At 39.1% G+C, this 20,173-nt stretch overlaps 2 protein-coding genes across 11 annotated transcripts in view; one reads left to right on the top strand and one right to left on the bottom strand.

Annotated features, from left to right (window-relative positions):
- ANKIB1 (ankyrin repeat and IBR domain containing 1) overlaps window positions 1-9,064 on the top strand; it is a 139,749-nt gene extending 130,685 nt beyond the window's left edge. For 7 of the 10 annotated variants that reach the window (XM_082471694.1, XM_082471688.1, XM_082471686.1 and 4 more), the window contains 3 exons: window positions 2,422-2,536; window positions 5,605-5,738; window positions 6,096-9,064. In XM_082471694.1, the coding sequence (XP_082327820.1) occupies window positions 2,422-2,536; window positions 5,605-5,738; window positions 6,096-6,836 (990 nt within the window). In that variant the 3' untranslated portion in view covers window positions 6,837-9,064. The remainder of the gene's footprint in view (window positions 1-2,421; window positions 2,537-5,604; window positions 5,739-6,095) is intronic. The other 3 variants (XM_082471691.1, XM_082471692.1, XM_082471693.1) reach the window with 3 other exon arrangements.
- The window catches only part of LOC309666481 (protein lifeguard 2-like), a 28,013-nt gene continuing 15,259 nt past the window's right edge, over window positions 7,420-20,173 (bottom strand). The window contains exons 7-8 of the mRNA XM_082473924.1: window positions 19,982-20,029; window positions 7,420-16,139 (exon numbers count right to left, since the gene is read on the bottom strand). Coding sequence (XP_082330050.1) covers window positions 15,987-16,139; window positions 19,982-20,029 — 201 coding nt within the window. The 3' untranslated portion in view covers window positions 7,420-15,986. The remainder of the gene's footprint in view (window positions 16,140-19,981; window positions 20,030-20,173) is intronic.

The following is a 20,173-nucleotide window of genomic DNA, read 5'->3' as shown; positions in this document are numbered from 1 at the left end:
ATTGAGGGTCTGCTAATATGACTGACACCATTTCATTTTGTAAAAAAATAGGCAGGCTTTTTACCTCACATGTGAATACTTATAAATAAAATTATTGAGCTCTTGTTCCTGTGGGATTAAAAATTGTGAAATTATAAATAACATTTTTCTTAAATTTACTTTTTATGAGTTAATAAATTTTATAAGGATAATTTAATTCACTTTCAGTTTTCTATTCTTTAAAGTCTTTGGTACATTGAACACCAAGCTTTTATGTAAACCTTATTGCAGATCTAAAGAATTACCACACAGTATGAACCTTTAAAATTCTGCAAGTGTGTGACTATCAAGTATCTGCCAAAATTATATCTATAAAAATTAGCTCTTTGCCTTCATATGCATTCTGAAAAAAATAATGTTGCCAAACTTCAGTAGACTTTTAGGTTGAATTTATATTTTTCATTAAAGTTAATTACATCTTATTCTTTTAAAACTAAATTGAATGAGTCATTGACAAGCATCAGTATTTGTTTTGTGCCACTTTAAAGGCAGTGGAGCCCAGAGGAAACAGCATGATCGAAAAGTCTAAGGGACACCAGAATTTGAGGTCTAGCCCTATAACTTAAGGTCTACTTAGGCTGTGTTCCTTAATTTCTCATTTTTAAATTGTGGATGGTGATATCTACCCCATGGAAGTTCTGGAAGGATTAAAGCATCTGTTTAAGTCACTAACAAAATTGGTGCTCAATAAATGGTGGCTATTATAATTTACAAAAAAAAAAAAACTCCTGGAAGCTTTTTTCCCTATAAATCCTAGAACTTCTCACTCTTCTCTATAGCCTTAACACTCTCAAACCATTTGGAGTATCCCGACTAAAGCCTTTTCATATGCTTACTTGAAGATCTTAGGAATCCATGGAAATTTTCAGATAAGTTTAATTTTATGAAAACAATTTTTTTAAAGCCTGTTGCATGGTGAGAGAACACCATTTGAGTTTTTTATCAGAATAATTATAAATATAACAAGTTTCTTTTACAGGCTTTTTAACCATTTAGTTTTCTTCAATTGGAAATATGTATATTCTATGGTCAGAAATAATTTATTTAATTCAGAGTAACTTTGTACCATCACCAAGTGTACAAAGTAAACAAATTCTCCCTAAAGATAAATCTTAACTGAAATAATGTTTTCTTGCCATCTTTGTCTGAGAAACGTGGTAGTCCTCAGTGGTCTAGTGAACCATGATGACACATTAACAGTCATCCAGTTTTGGATCATGGGCCTCCAGGAAAAGAGGAAATGATACCCCAGCTCAGCAGTAAATTTAAAGAACCTGAATAATCTCTCTGGGCACTTGTAGTATCTTACGTTCATTTGTTTCTAACCTGGTAGAATGCCTTCCATTCTTTAATTAGGGTCCAACTGCTTACGTAGATGAAGGAGTTTGAATAAATTTAACCAGAGTTGTATGATGTAAAAGTTTTACTGGGGTTTTAAAACTTATTTTCATTTATTCCAGTTACTTTCACAACATAAGCATATTGAATATTCTAGAGATAATCATAAATCTGAGTATTTTAGTGTTTATCCCTGAAAGAGTCTATAATGATTCTCAAAATTAGCCTTTTTATGCTGGTGTCATGCACACTGGCCTGTCTTCTCGTCTCTTCTGTCACTAAAATCTGGAAAAGTACATTTGTACGCAGATAATAGCAGGTAGGCCCAGGTTCTGCCTCTGGTGATAGCAAACCCACTTTAAACTATTATCACAAATGTAAAATAAACTCAGGGACATCTGCCCAAATCTGTGTTCTTCCCGTATGCTAAATAGAAAACACTTCCCCCTGCCTGGGTTGTAGATAACCCCACGTATTAACTAATATAGGAAGGAAGCCAAGTAACATCTTATTTTAAAGGTAACCTCATATTCTTCTTTGATGTGAGTATGGTATATAGTAGTCCCAAAGAATACAGAATCCAACAATCTAACAAGTACTTAACTGTTAGTGCTTTTCTTTATTTTATCTTTTTTCTTTTATTTTCTGTTGCATATATCACAGTCATTTTTTTTAAAGCCAGACCTCCAGATAGGGCCTAACTTTTATTAGTAAAATTATTCTGGTATTAATTATAATATTAGATAACAAGACCCAGGCATATGAAATAAGGCTCAGTTATGATCTAGCATTGGAGCTTGCAAGTATTCCCAATTTATCCAGACAATTATTAACGCCTATTTAAAATTTTTTCTTTTTCCATTTTACCGTTTCTGTTTCCTTGGCATGGCAATACCTGCAGTTTCTTTTTCTAAAGCCAAGTGATTTTATAATATGTATATAAAATCACACATTTTTTTCCTAGAAAAAAAGTGTATTGTTTGTTTTATTTGCATTTAAAAATTTGCATGCTCTCCTGTATTTTATAACCTTTGGTTTATGCAGGAATATGCTGAATTTCAGTATCGGAGGAGGCACAGACAACAACGCCGTCGAGGAGATGTGCACAGTATGCTTAGTAATCCTCCAGACCCTGATGAGCCAAGTGAAAGCACTTTAGGTGAGTTCTTGAGTTGGGTTTGTTTTAATCTCTTAGTTCTCTTGCATTTATTCTTAAAAGTGGCTAATCTAAATATTTGTGAAACAGTTTGTAATTTAGATATACAGTCAGCATGCAGATGCTTCTAATGTCACAGGATACAGAAAACCAGGGCGATTAAGAACATGGGCTGTGCAGTTAATGGCTTCCCTGTGTGTCCTTTATCCCATAACTTCTCACATGGACTCTGGCCTTGGTACATCAAGTACAGTCAAAAAGATGCTATGTGACTTCTGAGGCTAGGTCACAAAAGGGATACAGTTTCTGCCTTTCTTTCTCTCTTCATCTGGGACACTTACATTTGGGACCAAGCTAGACTGCTATGAGGAAGCCCAAAGTAGCCAGTGTGGAGAGATAGCATGGAGAGATCATGTGGAGAGAACTGAGATCCCCTAGCTGGCCCCTTAGCCAGCATCAATTTCACCAGAAAGACACATGGGTGGCAAAAAAAAAAAGCACTAAAAATGAGACAGGCTGGGACCTGGGACCCTTTGCTGAAGTGCTGCAATGCTTGCACCTGGACACACCTCTCTCTGAGCAACAAAATACAAAGAAACTATATGGGACTAAAAATAACTGCGTGCATGTGCAGTTGGGACAAGTTATGGACAAAAAGATACAAAAGACCAAAAAACTCAACTGCCACTTCTGAATAGCAGGGAGCAAAAACAGGGTGTTGGGAGCAAAGGCAGGGTACTGCACATGCCGCCTGCACTCAACACCCCCAGAGGGGTGGGCAAAACACCTAAGCCACCCCCACACACACACTGGACACACCCCTACCCTCCCCCCATATAAGGAACAAGCTCGCCTCCCCTTGGGGAGCGAGCAAGCAAGGGAACCTGTTGTTTGTTAGGGAACCTGTTGTTTGTTCTCACTCCCCTCTGCTGCAGCAAGGGCCCCAATAAAGACTTGACTGGAGGGGGAGAAAAAAAAAAACATGGGGTGTGGAATCAGACAGACCTGAGTTCATGACCCCAGCTCTGCTGCTTATCAGTGTGAAACTTTAGTCAAGTCACTTACCCTCTCCAAGCTTTGGTCTCCTCATTCTAAAGAAGCAATAATAGGGACCTCCCTGGTGGTCCAGTGGTTAAGAATCCACCTTCCAATGCAGGGGACGTAGGTTTGACTAAGATCCCACATGCCTCGGGGCAACTAAGCCTGTGCACTCTAGAGCCGACATGCCACTAGAGAGCCTGGGTGCCGCAACTAAGACCTGAGGCAGCCAAATAAATAAATAAATCTCACACCGGTCAGAATGGCCATCATCAAAACATCTACAAACAATAAATGCTGGAGAGGGTGTGGAGAAAAGGGAACCCTCTTGCACTGTTGGTGGGAATGTAAATAGATACAGCCACTATGGAGAACAGTATGGAGGTTCCTTAAAAAACTAAAGATAGAACTACCATACGACCCAGGAATCCCACTACTGGGTATATACCCTGAGAAAACCATAATTCAAAAAGAGTCATGTACCAAAATGTTCATTGCAGCTGTATTTACAATAGCCAGGACATGGAAGCAACCTAAGTGTCCATCATCGGATGAATGGATAAAGAAGATGTGGCACATATATACAATGGAATATTACTCAGCCATAAAAAGAAACGAAATTGAGATATTTGTAGTGAGGTGGATGGACCTAGAGTCTGTCATACAGAGTGAAGTAAGTCAGAAAGAGAAAAACAAATACCATATGCTAACACATATATATGGAATCTAAGGAAAAAAAAAAAAGGTCATGAAGAACCTAGGGGTAAGATGGGAATAAAGATACAGACCTACTAGAGAATGGACTTGAGGATATGGGGAGGGGGAAGGGTAAGCTGTGACAAAGTGAGAGAGTGGCATGGACATATATACACTACCAAACGTAAAATAGATAGCTAGTGGGAAGCAGCCGCATAGCACAGGGAGATCAGCTTGGTGCTTTTTGACCACCCAGAGGGGTGGGGTAGGGAGGGTGGAAGGGAGGGAGACGCAACAAGGAAGAGATATGGGAACGTATGTATATGTATAACTGATTCACTTTGTTCTAAAGCAGAAACTAACACACCATTGTAAAGCAATTATACTCCAATAAAGATGTTTAAAAAAAAAAAAAGACCTGAGGCAGCCAAATAAATAAATAAATAAATAAAATATTTTTTTTTAAAAAAAGCAATAATAATAATATCACTTTGTGGGCTTATTATGAGCATTAAATGAGATAATAAGTGTAAAAGCCTTAAGTACTAATAGCACCTAGTGAGCACTCAATAAATTGTAGCTGTTGATTACTGTTATTGTGTTCATGAAATATTTTTCTCCTAGCCTCAGTTCTCCTATCAACATTTTTTTTAATTTCTGGTGTTAAAGATAAATTATATTAATTATCAGCTTTAAATATTAAATTATTAATTGAAAATCTTCAAACTGTGGTGTTAGCAGATCATCTTTAATAAATCAGGATCGACAGGCCTCAAGATGGGGCTACTCCTTCTTGCGGTGCACTGGCTTCTCATTGCAGTGGCTTCTCTTGTTGCGGAGCACGGGCTCTAGGCACGCAGGCTCAGTAGTTGTGGCTCGCAGGCTCAGTAGTTGTGGCACACGGGCTTAGTTGCTCTGTGGCATGTAGGATTTTCCCAGACCAGGGATCGAACCCGTGTCCCCTGCATTGGCAGGCGGATAACCACTGCGCCACCAGCAGAGTCCTTCTGTAGTTTTAAGAACTCTGAAAACTAAAACATCTTTCTTATTGCTTAAGGGGGAAAAAAAGAGCACTTGGTAGCACTTGTATTTGTGAATAGAACCATTTATAATGCAAGCAAAAATATGAAGAATGATCATGGATTTGAAGTAATAGTGTTAGATATGTATTGCTGTTTATGATGAGACAAATATGGATGAGAAATCTCTGAAAGATTAAGTGAACTTGTGAACACAGGTTTTCACCAGCACTCAAAGAGAAATCATCAATTTAAATAAAAAGATGTATGAGATCTTGTATGACTAAATTATCTCTGGCACCACTTGCTTTGAAACAGATATCCCGGAAGGTGGCGGTGGCCACAGGCCTGGCACCTCCGTGGTAAGTTCTGCGTCTATGAGCGCACTGCACAGCTCTTCCCTGCACGACTACACCCCCGCCAGTCACTCTGAGAACCAGGACTCTCTTCAGGTAGCCTTTCTGGGCAGCCTCGTTGCCCCTGCTTTTGCTCTTTCTCTGTTTAGCCTGGCTTCCTATTTTTACTTCTATTGCTTTCCTTTTTCTTCCTTCCATTCTAAAATCTTTGCTTCAGAGATGTACTACAGGGAAGGATTCTTCTATTTCAGATTTACCTTAAGTAATTTTTTTTTTCCCTTTAGCATCCACAAGAAGAAAATTAAAATAAGATTTGAGTAGGTCAGATAATTCTTCTGTATAAATAGAGGTACTATTAATTATCTGTTTGGTAAAAGAACAGTGGTAGACCTCACTGGGTTCAATCATTTTTCCTTTTAAATTTTAAAGTAATTTTACTTTCTGTTGCCTCAGGCTCTGAGTTCCTTGGATGAAGACGATCCCAATATACTTCTTGCAATACAGTTATCTCTGCAAGAATCTGGGCTAGCCATCAATGAAGAAAATAGAGACTTTCTCAGTAATGAAGCATCGTTAGGAGCGATAGGCACCTCTTTACCTTCCAGGCTGGACTCCGTCCCCAGGAACACAGATAGCCCTCGGGCTGCGTTGAGCAGTTCTGAGCTGTTGGAACTTGGTAACAGCCTCATGAGACTAGGAGCAGAAAGTGACCCATTTTCAACTGACACCCTGAGTTCACACCCTCTCAGTGAGGTGAGAAGTGAATTCTATCCCTCATCCAGTGACCCTGACTCAGCTGGCCAGGACGCCAACATCAATGACAATCTTCTTGGCAATATTATGGCTTGGTTTCATGACATGAACCCTCAGAGTATCGCCCTGATTCCTCCAGCAGCTGCAGAAATCAGTGCAGATTCCCAGCTCCCCTGTGTCAAAGATGAGTCAGAAGGTGTGAGGGATGTGGAACTGGTGCCGCCAGAAGATTCACTGTTTGAAGATGCTGTGGTCAGTGAAGGTAGAGGAACCCAAATAGAAGAAGAAAATCCTTTGGAAGGAAACATTCTGGCTGGGGAAACAGCATCTCAAGCTGGCAACAGTGGTAATGAGGCAGCCAACAAGGGGGATGGTTCTGATGTTTCGAGTCAAACACCTCAAACCTCAAGTGACTGGCCTGAACAAGTACATTTAGTGTGAGCTGCACACCTCGGGGCTCTAAATGAATTGCAGGTACAGATGGTATGCTAGTGGAATATGCTTTATAGAGATTTGATCCACTTAATTCCAACTAATTATAAACCACTGACATTAGAATTAAATACAAAGGAGTTCCCTTGAATGGTAGCTTCATTTCTGATTTTAACCTTACAGGGAATTTCTTTTGTATTTAATTGGATAGCTTTTCCCCTTTTTGCTGACGAACAGAAGAGTGGGAGGGAGAAACACAAATGAAATAAATAGGTTAGATTCCACATTTCAAGAAAATGCAGTCCTCTGTTTAGCCTAAGGTCAGCAATACTTAAATTGAACATTTAAATTAAAGGCTTACTCTCCAATCCTTGGGTGGTTTTTCCTTTTTAAAAAAATAAAAGTTTTCTTCATTTTAGAAGTTATTTTGGACAGATCTAGTAACATTTCATTCCTCAATCTCGTGCTCTTCCGTAATTTTCTTTCTTCCTTTTTGTCTGAGCAGTGTGAATTGAGGTATCCAAGGCTTCCCTTTAGTGCAGCATCTACCACAGTGTAATTCATTTTAATTTTTACATGAATCAAAGATCTCTTTTCATGTCTATTTACAGTCCACTTGTGCCAAACTCTGACTCGTGCGCTAACAAGGCGTTCAGGTGTGCGGTGTCCTGGAGGGCTCCAGAGCAGTCTCAGCCTTCTCGGAAGTAAAAGGTGCCACTTGGTAGCAATGATATTCCAGAATTTAATGGGCTTTTGTTGCCATGGAGACTGCATTTAAATAAATGTAGCCTGTAGCTTAAGTTAACTAAATCTAATGCTGCTGTTAAAAACAGTTTATTTTAATATTAAAGTACAGTTGATTAGCAACAGCGGTGCTGTATTTTAAGAGACACTTTATTGGAAGTGCAATCATAGTTCTTTGTTTTCACAATTTTACAGTGCATTCTAATTACTAATGGGTGCAATTACTTTTAATGGTAAGTGTTTTATAAAATAGAAAAAAAGTGGAGTTTTCATGAGTTATAGTAAATCCCACAATTATTAAAAAACTCAATAAAACATCCTGCGCAACATGTTACCGTGCCTTTGCCTAACCTAAATGGATAGTTGCCAGTTAAGTAAGTAATTCAGATTTCAGTGTCTCTTCCGAAGTAACTATGCTGTATGAATTGCAAAGACCTCCATAAAACCACCCATGGCCTTGCCTTTACAGTAAATATAACAACTAAATGTTCAATCGGTTTGTTTGCCTAAATCGCAAATGCTGACGTGTTTGTTGTATTGCACAATACTCATTTGCTGTGTGATTACTGTTTAGTGTTGAAAAAAATCAACTTCCTAGTTATCAGTGTCTTACTGTGAAGAAAATACTGGTCCTAGTTGTAATTAAGATACAATGGTACAGTGTGTAATTAAAACTAGAATAAACTGTTGGAATGGCTGTTTTACTTACATATTATCAAAACTAGCATAACATAAGCAAAATAGATACGTAATACTCCATTTAATGTTTTGCCAGATTCTTATCAGAAATCTACAGATACCAAAATTTCAGTACTAAGTTTGTACAGGCAAGTCCTGGGCTGGGTAAAAGGTTATATTAGTATTGATATCCACATGAGTTGTAATTGTGGTTTTCGATTACTTTTTTTCCCCAAACCCCACTTTTGAAATTTTCTTGTACTTTAAACCGTATGGCTCAGACATTATATTAGAGTATTTAATATTCCCCTGTTCCCTTAGGATAAACTGTGTGGGAATTGCTCCTATGCCATGGATATCAAAAGTCCACATTAGTTTTTATATCCCCAATTATCAGAAACATTGATATCAATCCCTTTTAAAATTAGTTGGGGAAAATATTACGTTTATCTGCAGTGTATTACTGTATATTAAACTGAAATAGTCCATTAAAGGATTTTTTTACAAATTTATTTTGGATTGAAAATATCAACACCAATCAGTTTTTAGATCAAGTTGTAATTTTTCAATAGAAAGAGTCTTTGTATCACATTGAGGCGCCTTGCAAAGCTGCAGTAAGGTGAGAAAGAGTGCCCTGTGTGCAGACAGTATAGCCGTGGGTTCTGGTTCCTCTCACTTGTGCAGTACCCGGTGTTTCTGTGGTGTTCTCTCCTGAGCATGAAAACGATCATTATCCAATTTGTATTTCCTTGGTACATATTTTAAAAACATAGTCATTGACTTTACAATTCAGAAATAAAGTTTGGCAAAGCCTATTTTGTAAACAAGTTAATTTTATAATGTAAAAAAAAAAAAAAATTACTCTAACCTTGACTTCTTATTTGCACTTTCATAGTCTATACTTGATACATTCCCACTTTATATACAGTAGGATTCTACAAACGTGTAGATGTTTAGCCAAATGAATGCTGTTAATAATATGTAAAATTCTTTGATTAAACATTTATTACTTAAACTACTTCACTTTTGTCTCATTACATTATAGACTTTGTTTAACCAAGTCAGGAAGCTGATCTTTTTCAAGTTAAATTCCCTCCAGTATGATGGGATTGATTTGGTTCTTACATGTAATAGATTAATTCCTAATATTTTTTACACTAGCCCACTTACTGAGCATTTTATACCCCAGAGATAAGTCCAAAACATTGCATGACAATGCGTTAAAACGCTGTGACTTCAACAGTCATTATTTTTGATCACTGTAGATTTCAGAAGAAAAGTTGTGATTTTTCCTTGAAATCTCTAATAGAAACATACAGTAAAATAGAATTTTAAGATATTTTGTGAAATTGCTTAGGATAGGAAAATTTCTTATGCCATATGAATAGAAATGCCTGCTTCTCAATCATTTTATTATTCTTTCCCATCTGAGTTATTACAACACCCCTCGGCATCTGTACTTCAAAGTGCACAGGCACAAGTTCCAGGCCACCGGCTGGTGCTTCACAGGATGTGCCCGTGATAACCACCAAGAGTCATCGTCTTATTTGTGCCTTTCATTGAGTGGATCTCAAGCTTAGCTCCAATGTCCGTGTGCATGTTTATTGCAGCCACTGATCTCATTTTTGTTCCCTTTTTAGTCCTCAAATATTGTTGCTTACCTATTATGAATTAAAATCTGAGACTTACTGAAGTTTGGTCATAATTTTAAAAGTTATAGTTAGTAAATCACTAAAGAGTAAAATCTTGGAATCTAAATATTACATGATAATACAAATTTGGGTGTTTTTTTTTTCTTTTTTTTAAGGCTGAAACAAAAACTCCATAGGAGAAAAGTGTTCATGTGCTTGGCTCTTGGGCTGAGTAGTAGTATCTCAGCCCTGGACTATGGGCATAGTTCCTAGGTCACCTTAGCAACAGTCACCTTAGCAACAGTATGTTACTGCCTTGTCAATCATTATCCCCTTCTCTCTAGAATAGATTTCTTTCTAGAAAGATGTAAGTAGCTCTTTCTAGATTATTACATGGCTGTCATTATTTTAGGAACTGGGAGTAGTCGTACTTCTTAAAGAAAGATGGACCAGAAAAGTTTCCTAAATTTAGCTCTCTGTTGCACTTAAGACTGACAGGTGGCTGACAAACTGAGTGATGGCCAAACTTTTGAAGATATTATTCTTCTTCTGTCTTTAAAACTGTAATTTGAAAATATTCCTGATCAGGCTATATATCATCTCTTAGCCAGCCATTGCATAATGGCCTAGCCTGCACAAGCCATCAGATTACAGACAGGCTGAGAGAGATATTCATGAAGGAGTGAAGAAAATACAATATAGAGAAGGGTAGTTATTAGATGAGACAGTACAGTTCTCCTGGGCTTCTTATGTGCTTGCTCAGGGTGCCAAGACTGCAGGGCCTGGCAAGAGTTTTGCCTGGACCACTTCTCAGGATTTATATAGCTAGTAAGCTTGAGGACAAGGAGCAGGCTTGCTGTCAAAGTGTTGGATTCCTCACACTCTGTTCTGCAGCTGCGACACAAACCCCCTGCACACTTGGCATTCATCTGGGCCCATTGTGTTGCCCCTGTGGAACTGGGGACTTGAGGAACTGGCACAAGTATGCTGACATTCATTCTGCATGCTGTGCCCTGAGTGATAAAGGCCTTTGCCTCTGACCCAGGGTCTTGTGTCTTCTGTCAGCATCCACGAAACTCTGACAGGCTAACTTACTCGATAAAATCAAATCCCAGACCTGACGATTTTGGCAGCGAGGAATGGAATGCTGAAAGAGACATGATTTTGTAGAAGAGGAACCGTTGGACCAGGTTTGGGAATATAAGACTCCCTGGAATCTGTCTGGTAGTGAATGCTCTCACTCAAGAGATAGCTAAGAGGTGGGGGAAGGATAAGGGTTCCCGCTGTCCTACGTTTTACTGAACAGGAGTTGAGCCAATGTTTACAGGCTTAACGAAAAGAAGTAGGGTTGAAACAAGCTGCCCTGTCCAAATGGTGCCTTGATTGTTGCCAACTCCTGCAGGCAGACAGGAAGGAAAGTTTTCATGACAAAACAGCAATTCTTGCGGCCCTACCTGAAAGGCAGTATGGCTGTGGCTGCTGAATCAGGGAGCCCCCAAATGTGAACTAAATGTCATCAGCAATAAGAACCTTGCTCTTTGATTGAGAGCTTTGAGTGGACCAAAAACATGAGAAGTTCATGTGGTTGGGCTACGAGCAGTCCAGCACTGTTCAAATGCAAAAGTGACTGCAAAGCATTGCCCAGAAATGCAGATCAGGCTACGCTTACGCCCTGGCCCGTGACCCCTGACCCCTGACGGCAGTGAGGATGTGAGGATGAAGCGCCGGGTGCAGGAGGGACAGAAGGTGCCAAGGACTCCAGGTAATTGCGGAGGTGTGTGTGGGGAAGAAAGAAGCCCGTGGGCCCTGTTCTCTCTGGATGTTGACGTGTGTCACCACTGTTGTAGGAGAGGTATTTGTGCCAGTGTTCAGGCACTGGCCCTGGAGCGAGGGGCTAAGGGGGGAGAACAGGGCAACAATTAAGTGTACTCCCCACAGACCTGCCTCCCCCATCTCTTGGGCTCCTTACCCTCTCGGCTGAGGGACAAGGTAATCTGGCATCCATTTGCCACCTGCTGTATGTAGCTCCTGACTCAAGAGCATTTTAGACTATTCAGCCAGGAGAAAGGAATTTGGACACACTCCATAGAGGGGAAGGGAGGCTTCCCTTGTGGGTGGGGCCCTTTGGCTGATTGAATATAATGCGGCTCCCAAATCTGAATGTTTAATGGAATTGACGATTATGTGCCCACAGTTACCTGTCTCATAAGTATCGGTGTGGCATCTCCCATTTAGGGACTGCTACATGTAGAGAGGTGAGAGTGGAGCATAAATCACTCCCCATTCTGCCTCTTGGTCCCCTCTCTGGTGGTCCAACAGAAACAATGTAGAATTCCAAGAGGAGAAAGTAAAATCATTCCTTGTGTTAAAGATTTGGTGGCAGCCCAAGTACTCAAGCCATTTCCCAGCACAACATTGCCACCTGCCTGACGCAGCCACCTAGTACACCATTTTGGAGAAAGGCAGCTATTAACTGGCTCCTAGGCTCTTCTTGAAACTGAATGCCTGACCCATGGAGACCTTGGGACTCACTGATGTGACATCTCCACTTTGGGGTGGGTCACCTGGCACTGGAGAATTAACATGGGCCCAACAGGCCTTGCAAGTCAAACAAATGGTATATTAGAGATCACAGCTAGCCTGACTGTAGCAGCAAGTATCTTAAATCTACATGAAAAATTAGTAGCTACCTTTGGGGGATATTTTGTGTATATTTTCACTGCCTAAAGTAAAGCCACTGGTTTAGTAGGAGGTGGGGGGTGTCTCAGTTCACAGAATGCCTGGGTTTGGTTCAATTGCTTGGCAGCAACTTTACCAAATCCCAGCAACATTTTCTTATAGCTATAGATAATTCTAAAATTTGGAAATATTCTAAAAATATGGAAAGGCAAAGGAGCTAAAACTATTTTGGAAAAGAAAAAGTACGCTTGATACCAAAAGCATGATCCATAAAAGAAAAAACTGATAAATTGGACGTCATCAAAGTTTAAAGCTTTGCTCTGCAGAAGACCTAATGAAGAAGGTAAAAAGACAAGCTACAGACTGGGAGGAAATGTTTGCAAACCACGTATCTAGAATATATAAAGAACTCTCAAAACTAAACAATAAAAAGACAGACAATCCAATATAAAATGGACAAAAGACATGAAGAAACATTTCACCAAAGAGGATGTATGGCAAACAAATAAGCACATGAAAAGTTGTGTAACATCACTATCCATTAGGAAATACAAATTTAAATCACAGCAAGACACTACACGCCTATCGGGATGGCTAAAATAATTAGTAGCATCAACATCAAATGCTGCCAAGGTTGCAGAGAAGCTGGGTCACTCATACACTGCCTGTGGGAATGTAAAGTGATACAGCCACCCTGGAAGATAGTTGAGAAGTTTCTTTAAAAACTAAGCATACACTAACCATATGACCGAGCATTTGCACTCCTAGACATTTATCACAGAGAAGTGAAAATTTAGGTCCACAAAAACCTGCACACAATTGTTCATAGCAGCTTTATGCCAAAAACTGGAATCTACCAAAATGTCCTGTAGTAAGGGAATGATTAACTGTGATATATCCATGCAATGGAATACTACTCAGCAATAAAAGGGAGTGAACAAGTGACACAACTTCCAACGACTTGGATGGATCTCAAGGGCATTATGCTGAGTGAAAAAAATCCAACCTCAAAATGTCACGTACTGTATGATTTCATCCATTTAACATTTTTTAAATGACAATAATAGTGATGGAAACAAATCAGTGGTTATCAGGAGTTAGGGATGTTGGGGGGAAGAGAGGTGTATGTGTGTGGCTATAAAGGGGTAGAAAAAGGGACATTTTTGTGGTGATGCAACAGTCTGTATCTTGGTTACAATGGAAGTTACATGAATTTACATGTGCTAAAATGACAGAACTATACATACATATTGTACCCAATGTCAGTTTCCTGGTTTTGATATTGTACATTATGTAAGAGATAACCATTGGGGGGAACTGGGTAAAGAGTACACATGGCCTCTCTGAATTATCTTTGCAATGTCCTGTGAATCTATAATTACTTCAAAACAAAATTTTAAAAAATGAAATGATAGCAGGCTAAATTTGGTGTGTGTCGTATGTTTGCTGACACTTGCTTTAGAGCAACAATCAGATAAATCAAATGTTATCTTAGTGCATTACAATCTATCAATAGTGCTACGACTTGGAAACCATTGACGACATCTTCAGCAGTTGATTGATCTGTTTCAAGGAATTTGATTAAGCAAAAGATACTGAAACTGCCAACATTTGTCTGGATAGTAATGTCAAACATATGCCACAGCATTTTGGCCATTGATATTCTTTGAACATATGAGGGCAAAGTGGCATACCGATTTTAAAAAGGCCTTGGCTAACTGCTTACTATCCTTTAACATGAGTAGTTTCACTAGGGTCCACTTGTGTATAGATAGATTTGCTCAGCAAACCATGCCTAAAGCTGGATGAGGGAATACTCATTTGGGATAAGAAAAGTTAAAAGTAAATTATAGGCCCAGGATTTGTCAGCATTATAGAAAGTATAACCTAAATTTTTCTATCGATTCTTTTTCTTTAAGTTTCCATTGCCCCATTATGGACATCTTGGGTTGATTTACAGATGTGCTACCCATCACTGGATTTGGGACCACTCCTGACAGATTTTCAAATCGTGGACGCTCTTCTCAAAAGGTGAATTTCTGTCATTGAGAACAAAGTAATCTACTCATTTGATAGACTGACCGTAAAAGGTATGTCTTGCTCAGAGTCCTTACTAAATGCAGAAATCAAAAGGTTGTCATAGAAGCAGTAGAATTTATTTTAATCAAGTCACCACTGCTATATGATGGCACATACAATAGACTCACAGTGGGCTTTGTGTGGTTGGGAGCATTGCTGAGACAAGAGAAATGCCTAATGTGGTGTGGGGATGGCAGAAACGTCAATGGAGAAATAAATTGGCCAGTGTGTCCCTATTATATGCAGGAAGGTTGTCTTGATGCCAAAAGAATATGCAAAATCTCAAGCTTCCCAGCTGAATTTGCTTTCTTGTATGGAATTAATTCACCATGAGTTTGGCAGGTGTATGTACAGATGGTGATTTTTAAGATATCCTGACCCAGGAGCTTTAGAGGGTCCTCCTAGATTTTTTGCTGGGTAGCAGAAAATTCCCTTTCTCTTCTACTTGCTCACATTTCAGAGGTTACACCCATCTTCAGGATTTTACTGGTAGTAATAAGAGATCATAAACACAATAAAGAAACTCTACTAAAATAGTGGAGATATGGCTAATCTGAAATATGTAATCAAAAAGTCAGGTAGAGGTATGTGACTATATTGCTTGTACTTAAGTTCATATGTCTTACTTGAGATCTGTATGTTCAGTTAAATTTTGAAATAAAGCTCTATGATAAATACTAGAGAGACCAGAAGAATTCATCTAATTTCCCCATCCTCCCCCCTGCACAGTTCATCCATGCTGGAAATGGCCCCTTCTTACGTTCCTGCCAGACACTGAAGTGGTTCAGACCCAAAAGGCTCCCCTTGGAGTACACAGATAGTTTGAGATAGAAACAAAGAGATCTCTCAAGATAGAATTTACTTCTCCAGTCTGACTCTGGAATCCAAGAGAAAGGCAGAATTCTTTATAGTTTCTCTTACTCTTAAAAAAAGTCAGATACCAAAATATTCCCAACAAATGTCCAAATCAAGAGAAGAGAATGGAGTAAATATGGGTTTCTGTAATCAATTTTATTCATGTAGAGGGATGTTGCTTACAGCATTAAATAGTGCCTGGAAAACTTCCACAAAGTAATGAGCATCTTACAAATGTTTGTAAGTATGTAGTTATGTAGCTCACCTTTTGAGTTTATAAAAATCAGAAATGTCCACCAGAAAGTTTTGCAATGTGACAGTGGAACTAAAAATATATAACAGCTACAGCTAACATTTACTGAATGTTCACTTTCATTTGACAAAAAAATTAAGTATTTTAAAATAGAAGGGCTTATGGAGTGGTAACCTCTGCATGTCTTCACAGGCGTCCCTCCTTCCCTCTTTTCAGCACGAGCCAGCCTTGGCCATATGACTACCGTCCCAGTCCAATCAGTTGCAAAATAAAAAGGAAAAGGTTGATTATGTCCATGTAGATGTTCAGGGCAGCAAAAACATACTCTTCAGGGTGCAGGTCAGAATGATGATGGCGCCCTCCCACCATCAGCTGTACATCCATCACCAAGTACTTAAAGAAAAGAAAGAAGAATTAGCTACTTAAATTGTACATTTCTATCAAGTAAGTATCCTAAAACTATCTGGAAAAATTATTTACCATCAGTAAATATATCACAGAGAGTAAATTTGTGGCTATAGATATTATTCTTACAGCCTCAATCATTCATGATGTCCCCAAGTTTGTGCTTTATCTATTAAAGCAAGTGCTTCATTCTCCTGAAGCCAGTGGGACCAAATCTGTGAGGCTAACTTTCCTTTCCTTCCAAGTCCAGAAAGCTCTGTGCCTTTAGCCAGTGATGTAGACCAGGTGGGCAGATTGGACACAGAGAGAAACTACAAAATGCCCTGTGTTTGTGACTTTCCCACATGTTCTCACTGAAAAAAAGAATGAAAATAAAGATGGTTCCCCAACATTTAGATTCACCCACAGCAATAATTCTGAACTTTCCTTTGGGTGATAGCATTTTTCAAAACTTGACATTGGAGATGGCTTTGTGATGATGTCAGTATTTCCAAAATAGAATGAGAAGACTCATATGGTTAAATAACCCCCAATTAAATGTTTTAGCTCAGCTGCGGTAGGTAAAATTATGAGCTTCTAAAGCATCAAGAAAAAAAGTCAGAGAGCCCTCTCACCCTTGTGTTTGTTGTGAAGTGAGCAGATGTGGGCAGCAAAAGTGCATTAGAAGGAGGAAAAGAAAACAAGCGACTCCTCAGGTCTTTATATCCAGACTGTAGACTAAGAGTCTAGTGCCGTGAGGCAGAGCCGCATCAGACAGGTCAACCCTGGCATTACAAAGAATTCTTGGGGTTTTAAAGACTCTTTAAAATAATCCATTTTAGAACAACATCCACTACAGGGAAACCTGTCCCAAGTAATTCAGGTATCAGCTCTCCCTGCGTCCTGGTTCCCACTCAGGCTTCTAAGAATGAGGAGGAGGGGAGGAAAGAAACAGGAGGAAAAGAATGGGGCACCTTCTGGGTAGCCTCATATCAGTTCATGATAGATGCCATCTCATGTAATATGGGAATGGCCCAGTTGAGGCAGGTGAGGTTAACAGAGCCTCCAAGAAGGGAAGATCACACTGTAGCAGGTGGCAGAGAAGGGAGTCAAACCCAAGTCTGCGGGTTGCCAAAGCAGCTGCTTCACCTGGACCACTAAGTCCCTTCCCACTTATCCTCCCTCTCCCTATGTCTGATTCCAGTAACTCTGTGGCACAAAAAGCTAGAATGACCAACCATTCCAGTTTGCCCAGGACTTTTGTGTGTCTTCAGAAACCCCTCAGTCCCAGGGAAACGAGGACAGTTGATCATCCTTTAAAAAAGGCCTCTAGCAGCTGAGCTTCCAGCCTTGATCTTAGCCTCCATCTGTCACCCTGGAGTCCTTCTGTGGAAAAGTGCTTTTCTTTCTTCCTCCCCTCCAAGAACCCCTGACTTTATCTTATTTCTTCTTACAAGAGAGATAATGACTCCTAATCATTTCATGTATTGGCGGTTAGGAGTGCACCTCTCAGGTGAGGTTATGTGTTTGAAGGCAGACAGGAAAGTGGGAGAGTAAGGTGAGCTGGGATCCAGCTGTCTTCCCCCCAACCCCAGGGGAAGAGGGCTCAGGACACCATGCAAGAGACAGCCAGCCCACAGGGAAGCCCTGGTCAGGATTAGAAGCCCCAGGAGCATCTGAGGGTTCAATAAGCAATTATCACAAGGTTGTAGGATGCAAAGTTACTATACAACAGTCAATTACTTTCCTATATGCAGCAATGTATAAGTGAAATTGGAAATTAAAAACACAATACCATTTACATTAGCATCCAAAAAACTTAAATACTTAGGTATAAATCTAACAAAATATATATAAGAACTATATGAGGAAAACTATAAATCTCTGATGAATGAGATCAAGGAAGAACTAAATAAATGGAGAGACATTCCATGTTCATGGATAGGAAGACTCAATATTTCCAAAATATCAGTTCTTCCCAACTTGATCTATAGATTGAACACAATCCCAATCAAAATCCCAGCAAGTTATTTTGTGGATATTGACAAACCATATGGCGAGACAAAAGTTTATATGGAGAGACAAAAGACCGAGAATAGCCAATACAATATTGAAGGAAAAGAACAAAGTTGGAGGACTGATGCTACCAGACAACAAGATTTACTATAAAGCTACAGTAATCAAGATAGTGTGGTATTGGTGAAAAGACTAAACAAATAGATCAACAGGACAGAATAAAGAGCAAAGGCAATACAACAGAGCAAACATAGTCTCTTCAACAAATGGTGTTGAAACAACTGGACATCCACATACCAAAAAAATGAATCTAGACACAGATCTTACACCTTTCACAAAATAACTCATAATGAATCATAGACTTAATTATAAAACATAAAACTCCTAGAAGATAACACAGGAGAAAACCTAGATGACCTTGGGTATGGTGATGATTTTTTTAGATACGACACCAAAAATATGATCCATGAAAGAAATAGTGGATAAACTAGACTTCATTAAAATTAAAAATGTCTGCTCTGTGAAAGACAATGTGAAGATAATGATAATACAAGCCACAGACTGGGAGAAAATATTTACAAAAGAAACATCTGATAAAGGACTGTTATCCTAAATATACAAAGAACTCTTAAAACTCAACAATAAGAAAACAAACAACTTGATTACAAAATGGGCCCAAGAACTTAACAGACACTTCACCAAAGAAGATATACAAATGGCAAATAAGCATATGAAAAGATGCTCTACATCATATGTCATCAGGAAAATGCAAATTAAAATTACAATAAGATACGACTACACACCTATTAGAATGGCCAAATTCTGGAACACTGACAACACCAAATGCTGGTGAGGACATGGAGCAACAGGAACTCTCATACACTGCTAGTGAGAATACAAAATATTACAACCACTTTGGAATACTGTCTTACAAAACTAAACATACTCTTACTGTATGATCCAGTGAACATGCTCCTTGGTATCTACCCAAAGGAGTTGAAATCATCTGTCCATACAAAAACCTGCACATGGATGTTTATAGCAGATTTATTCATAATTACCAAAACTTGAGAGCAAACAAGATGTCCCTCAGTAGGTGAATGAATAAATTAACTGTGGTACATCAAGATGGTGGAATATTATTCAACACTAAAAAGAAATGAGCTACCAAGCCATGAAAAGACATGGAGGAATCTAAAGTGCAAATACTAAGTAAAAGAAGCCAATCTGAAAAGGCTTCATATTGTATGATTCCTACTCTGTGACATTCTGGAAAAGGCAAAACTTGGAAACAGTAAGAAGATTAGTGGTTGCCAGGGGTTGGGGATGGGGAGGGATCAATTGGTAGAACAAAGAGGATTTTTAGAGCAGTGAAAATATTCTGTATGATATTACAATGATGGACACATATCATTATACATGTGTCCAAATCCATAGAATGTACAACACCAAGAGTGAACCTTCATGTAGACTACGGACTTTGGGTGATTATGGTGTGTCAATATAGGTTCATCAATTGTAATAAATGTACCACTTTGGGGAGGGATATTGATAATGGGGAAGGCCATGCGTGTATGGAGGCTGGAGTATATGGGAAATCTCTGTACCCTTCTTTCGGTTTTACTAAGAACCTAAAACTGCTCTAAAAAGAATTGTCTTTATAAAAAATAAAAAGAAGGAGGAGGAGGACGGGAAGACAGAGGAAGGAGCAAGTGACCTGGAGAGCTTTCCAGTGAATTACTGACTCCACTTGACTCCAGGCCTAGCAGAGGGCTTAGGGCCCCATCATTGCACATACCATACTCTTTGTCAAAGAAAGGGAGAAATGGACTTACGAGTGAGAAGATCACAGTTCCAAGTCCAGCATACAATAGATGCAACCACTGCAAAAAGAAAGGAAACCACTGTATATTAACAGTAAGACTTGGAACAACTCAGGGGATCACTTAGGTCACTGCTGTTAGATATTAAGAAAGTCAAAGCTGTGGAGAGAATTAATCTTTTCTTGAACATAGTTGGTCAACAGC

The sequence above is a fragment of the Balaenoptera physalus genome (genome assembly GCF_965194825.1).
Source record: "Balaenoptera physalus genome assembly, chromosome: 8".
Classification (NCBI taxonomy): Eukaryota; Metazoa; Chordata; class Mammalia; order Artiodactyla; family Balaenopteridae; genus Balaenoptera; species Balaenoptera physalus.
Note: the sequence above shows the minus strand (reverse complement) of the source record. Positions and strands in the feature narration are given on the sequence as shown.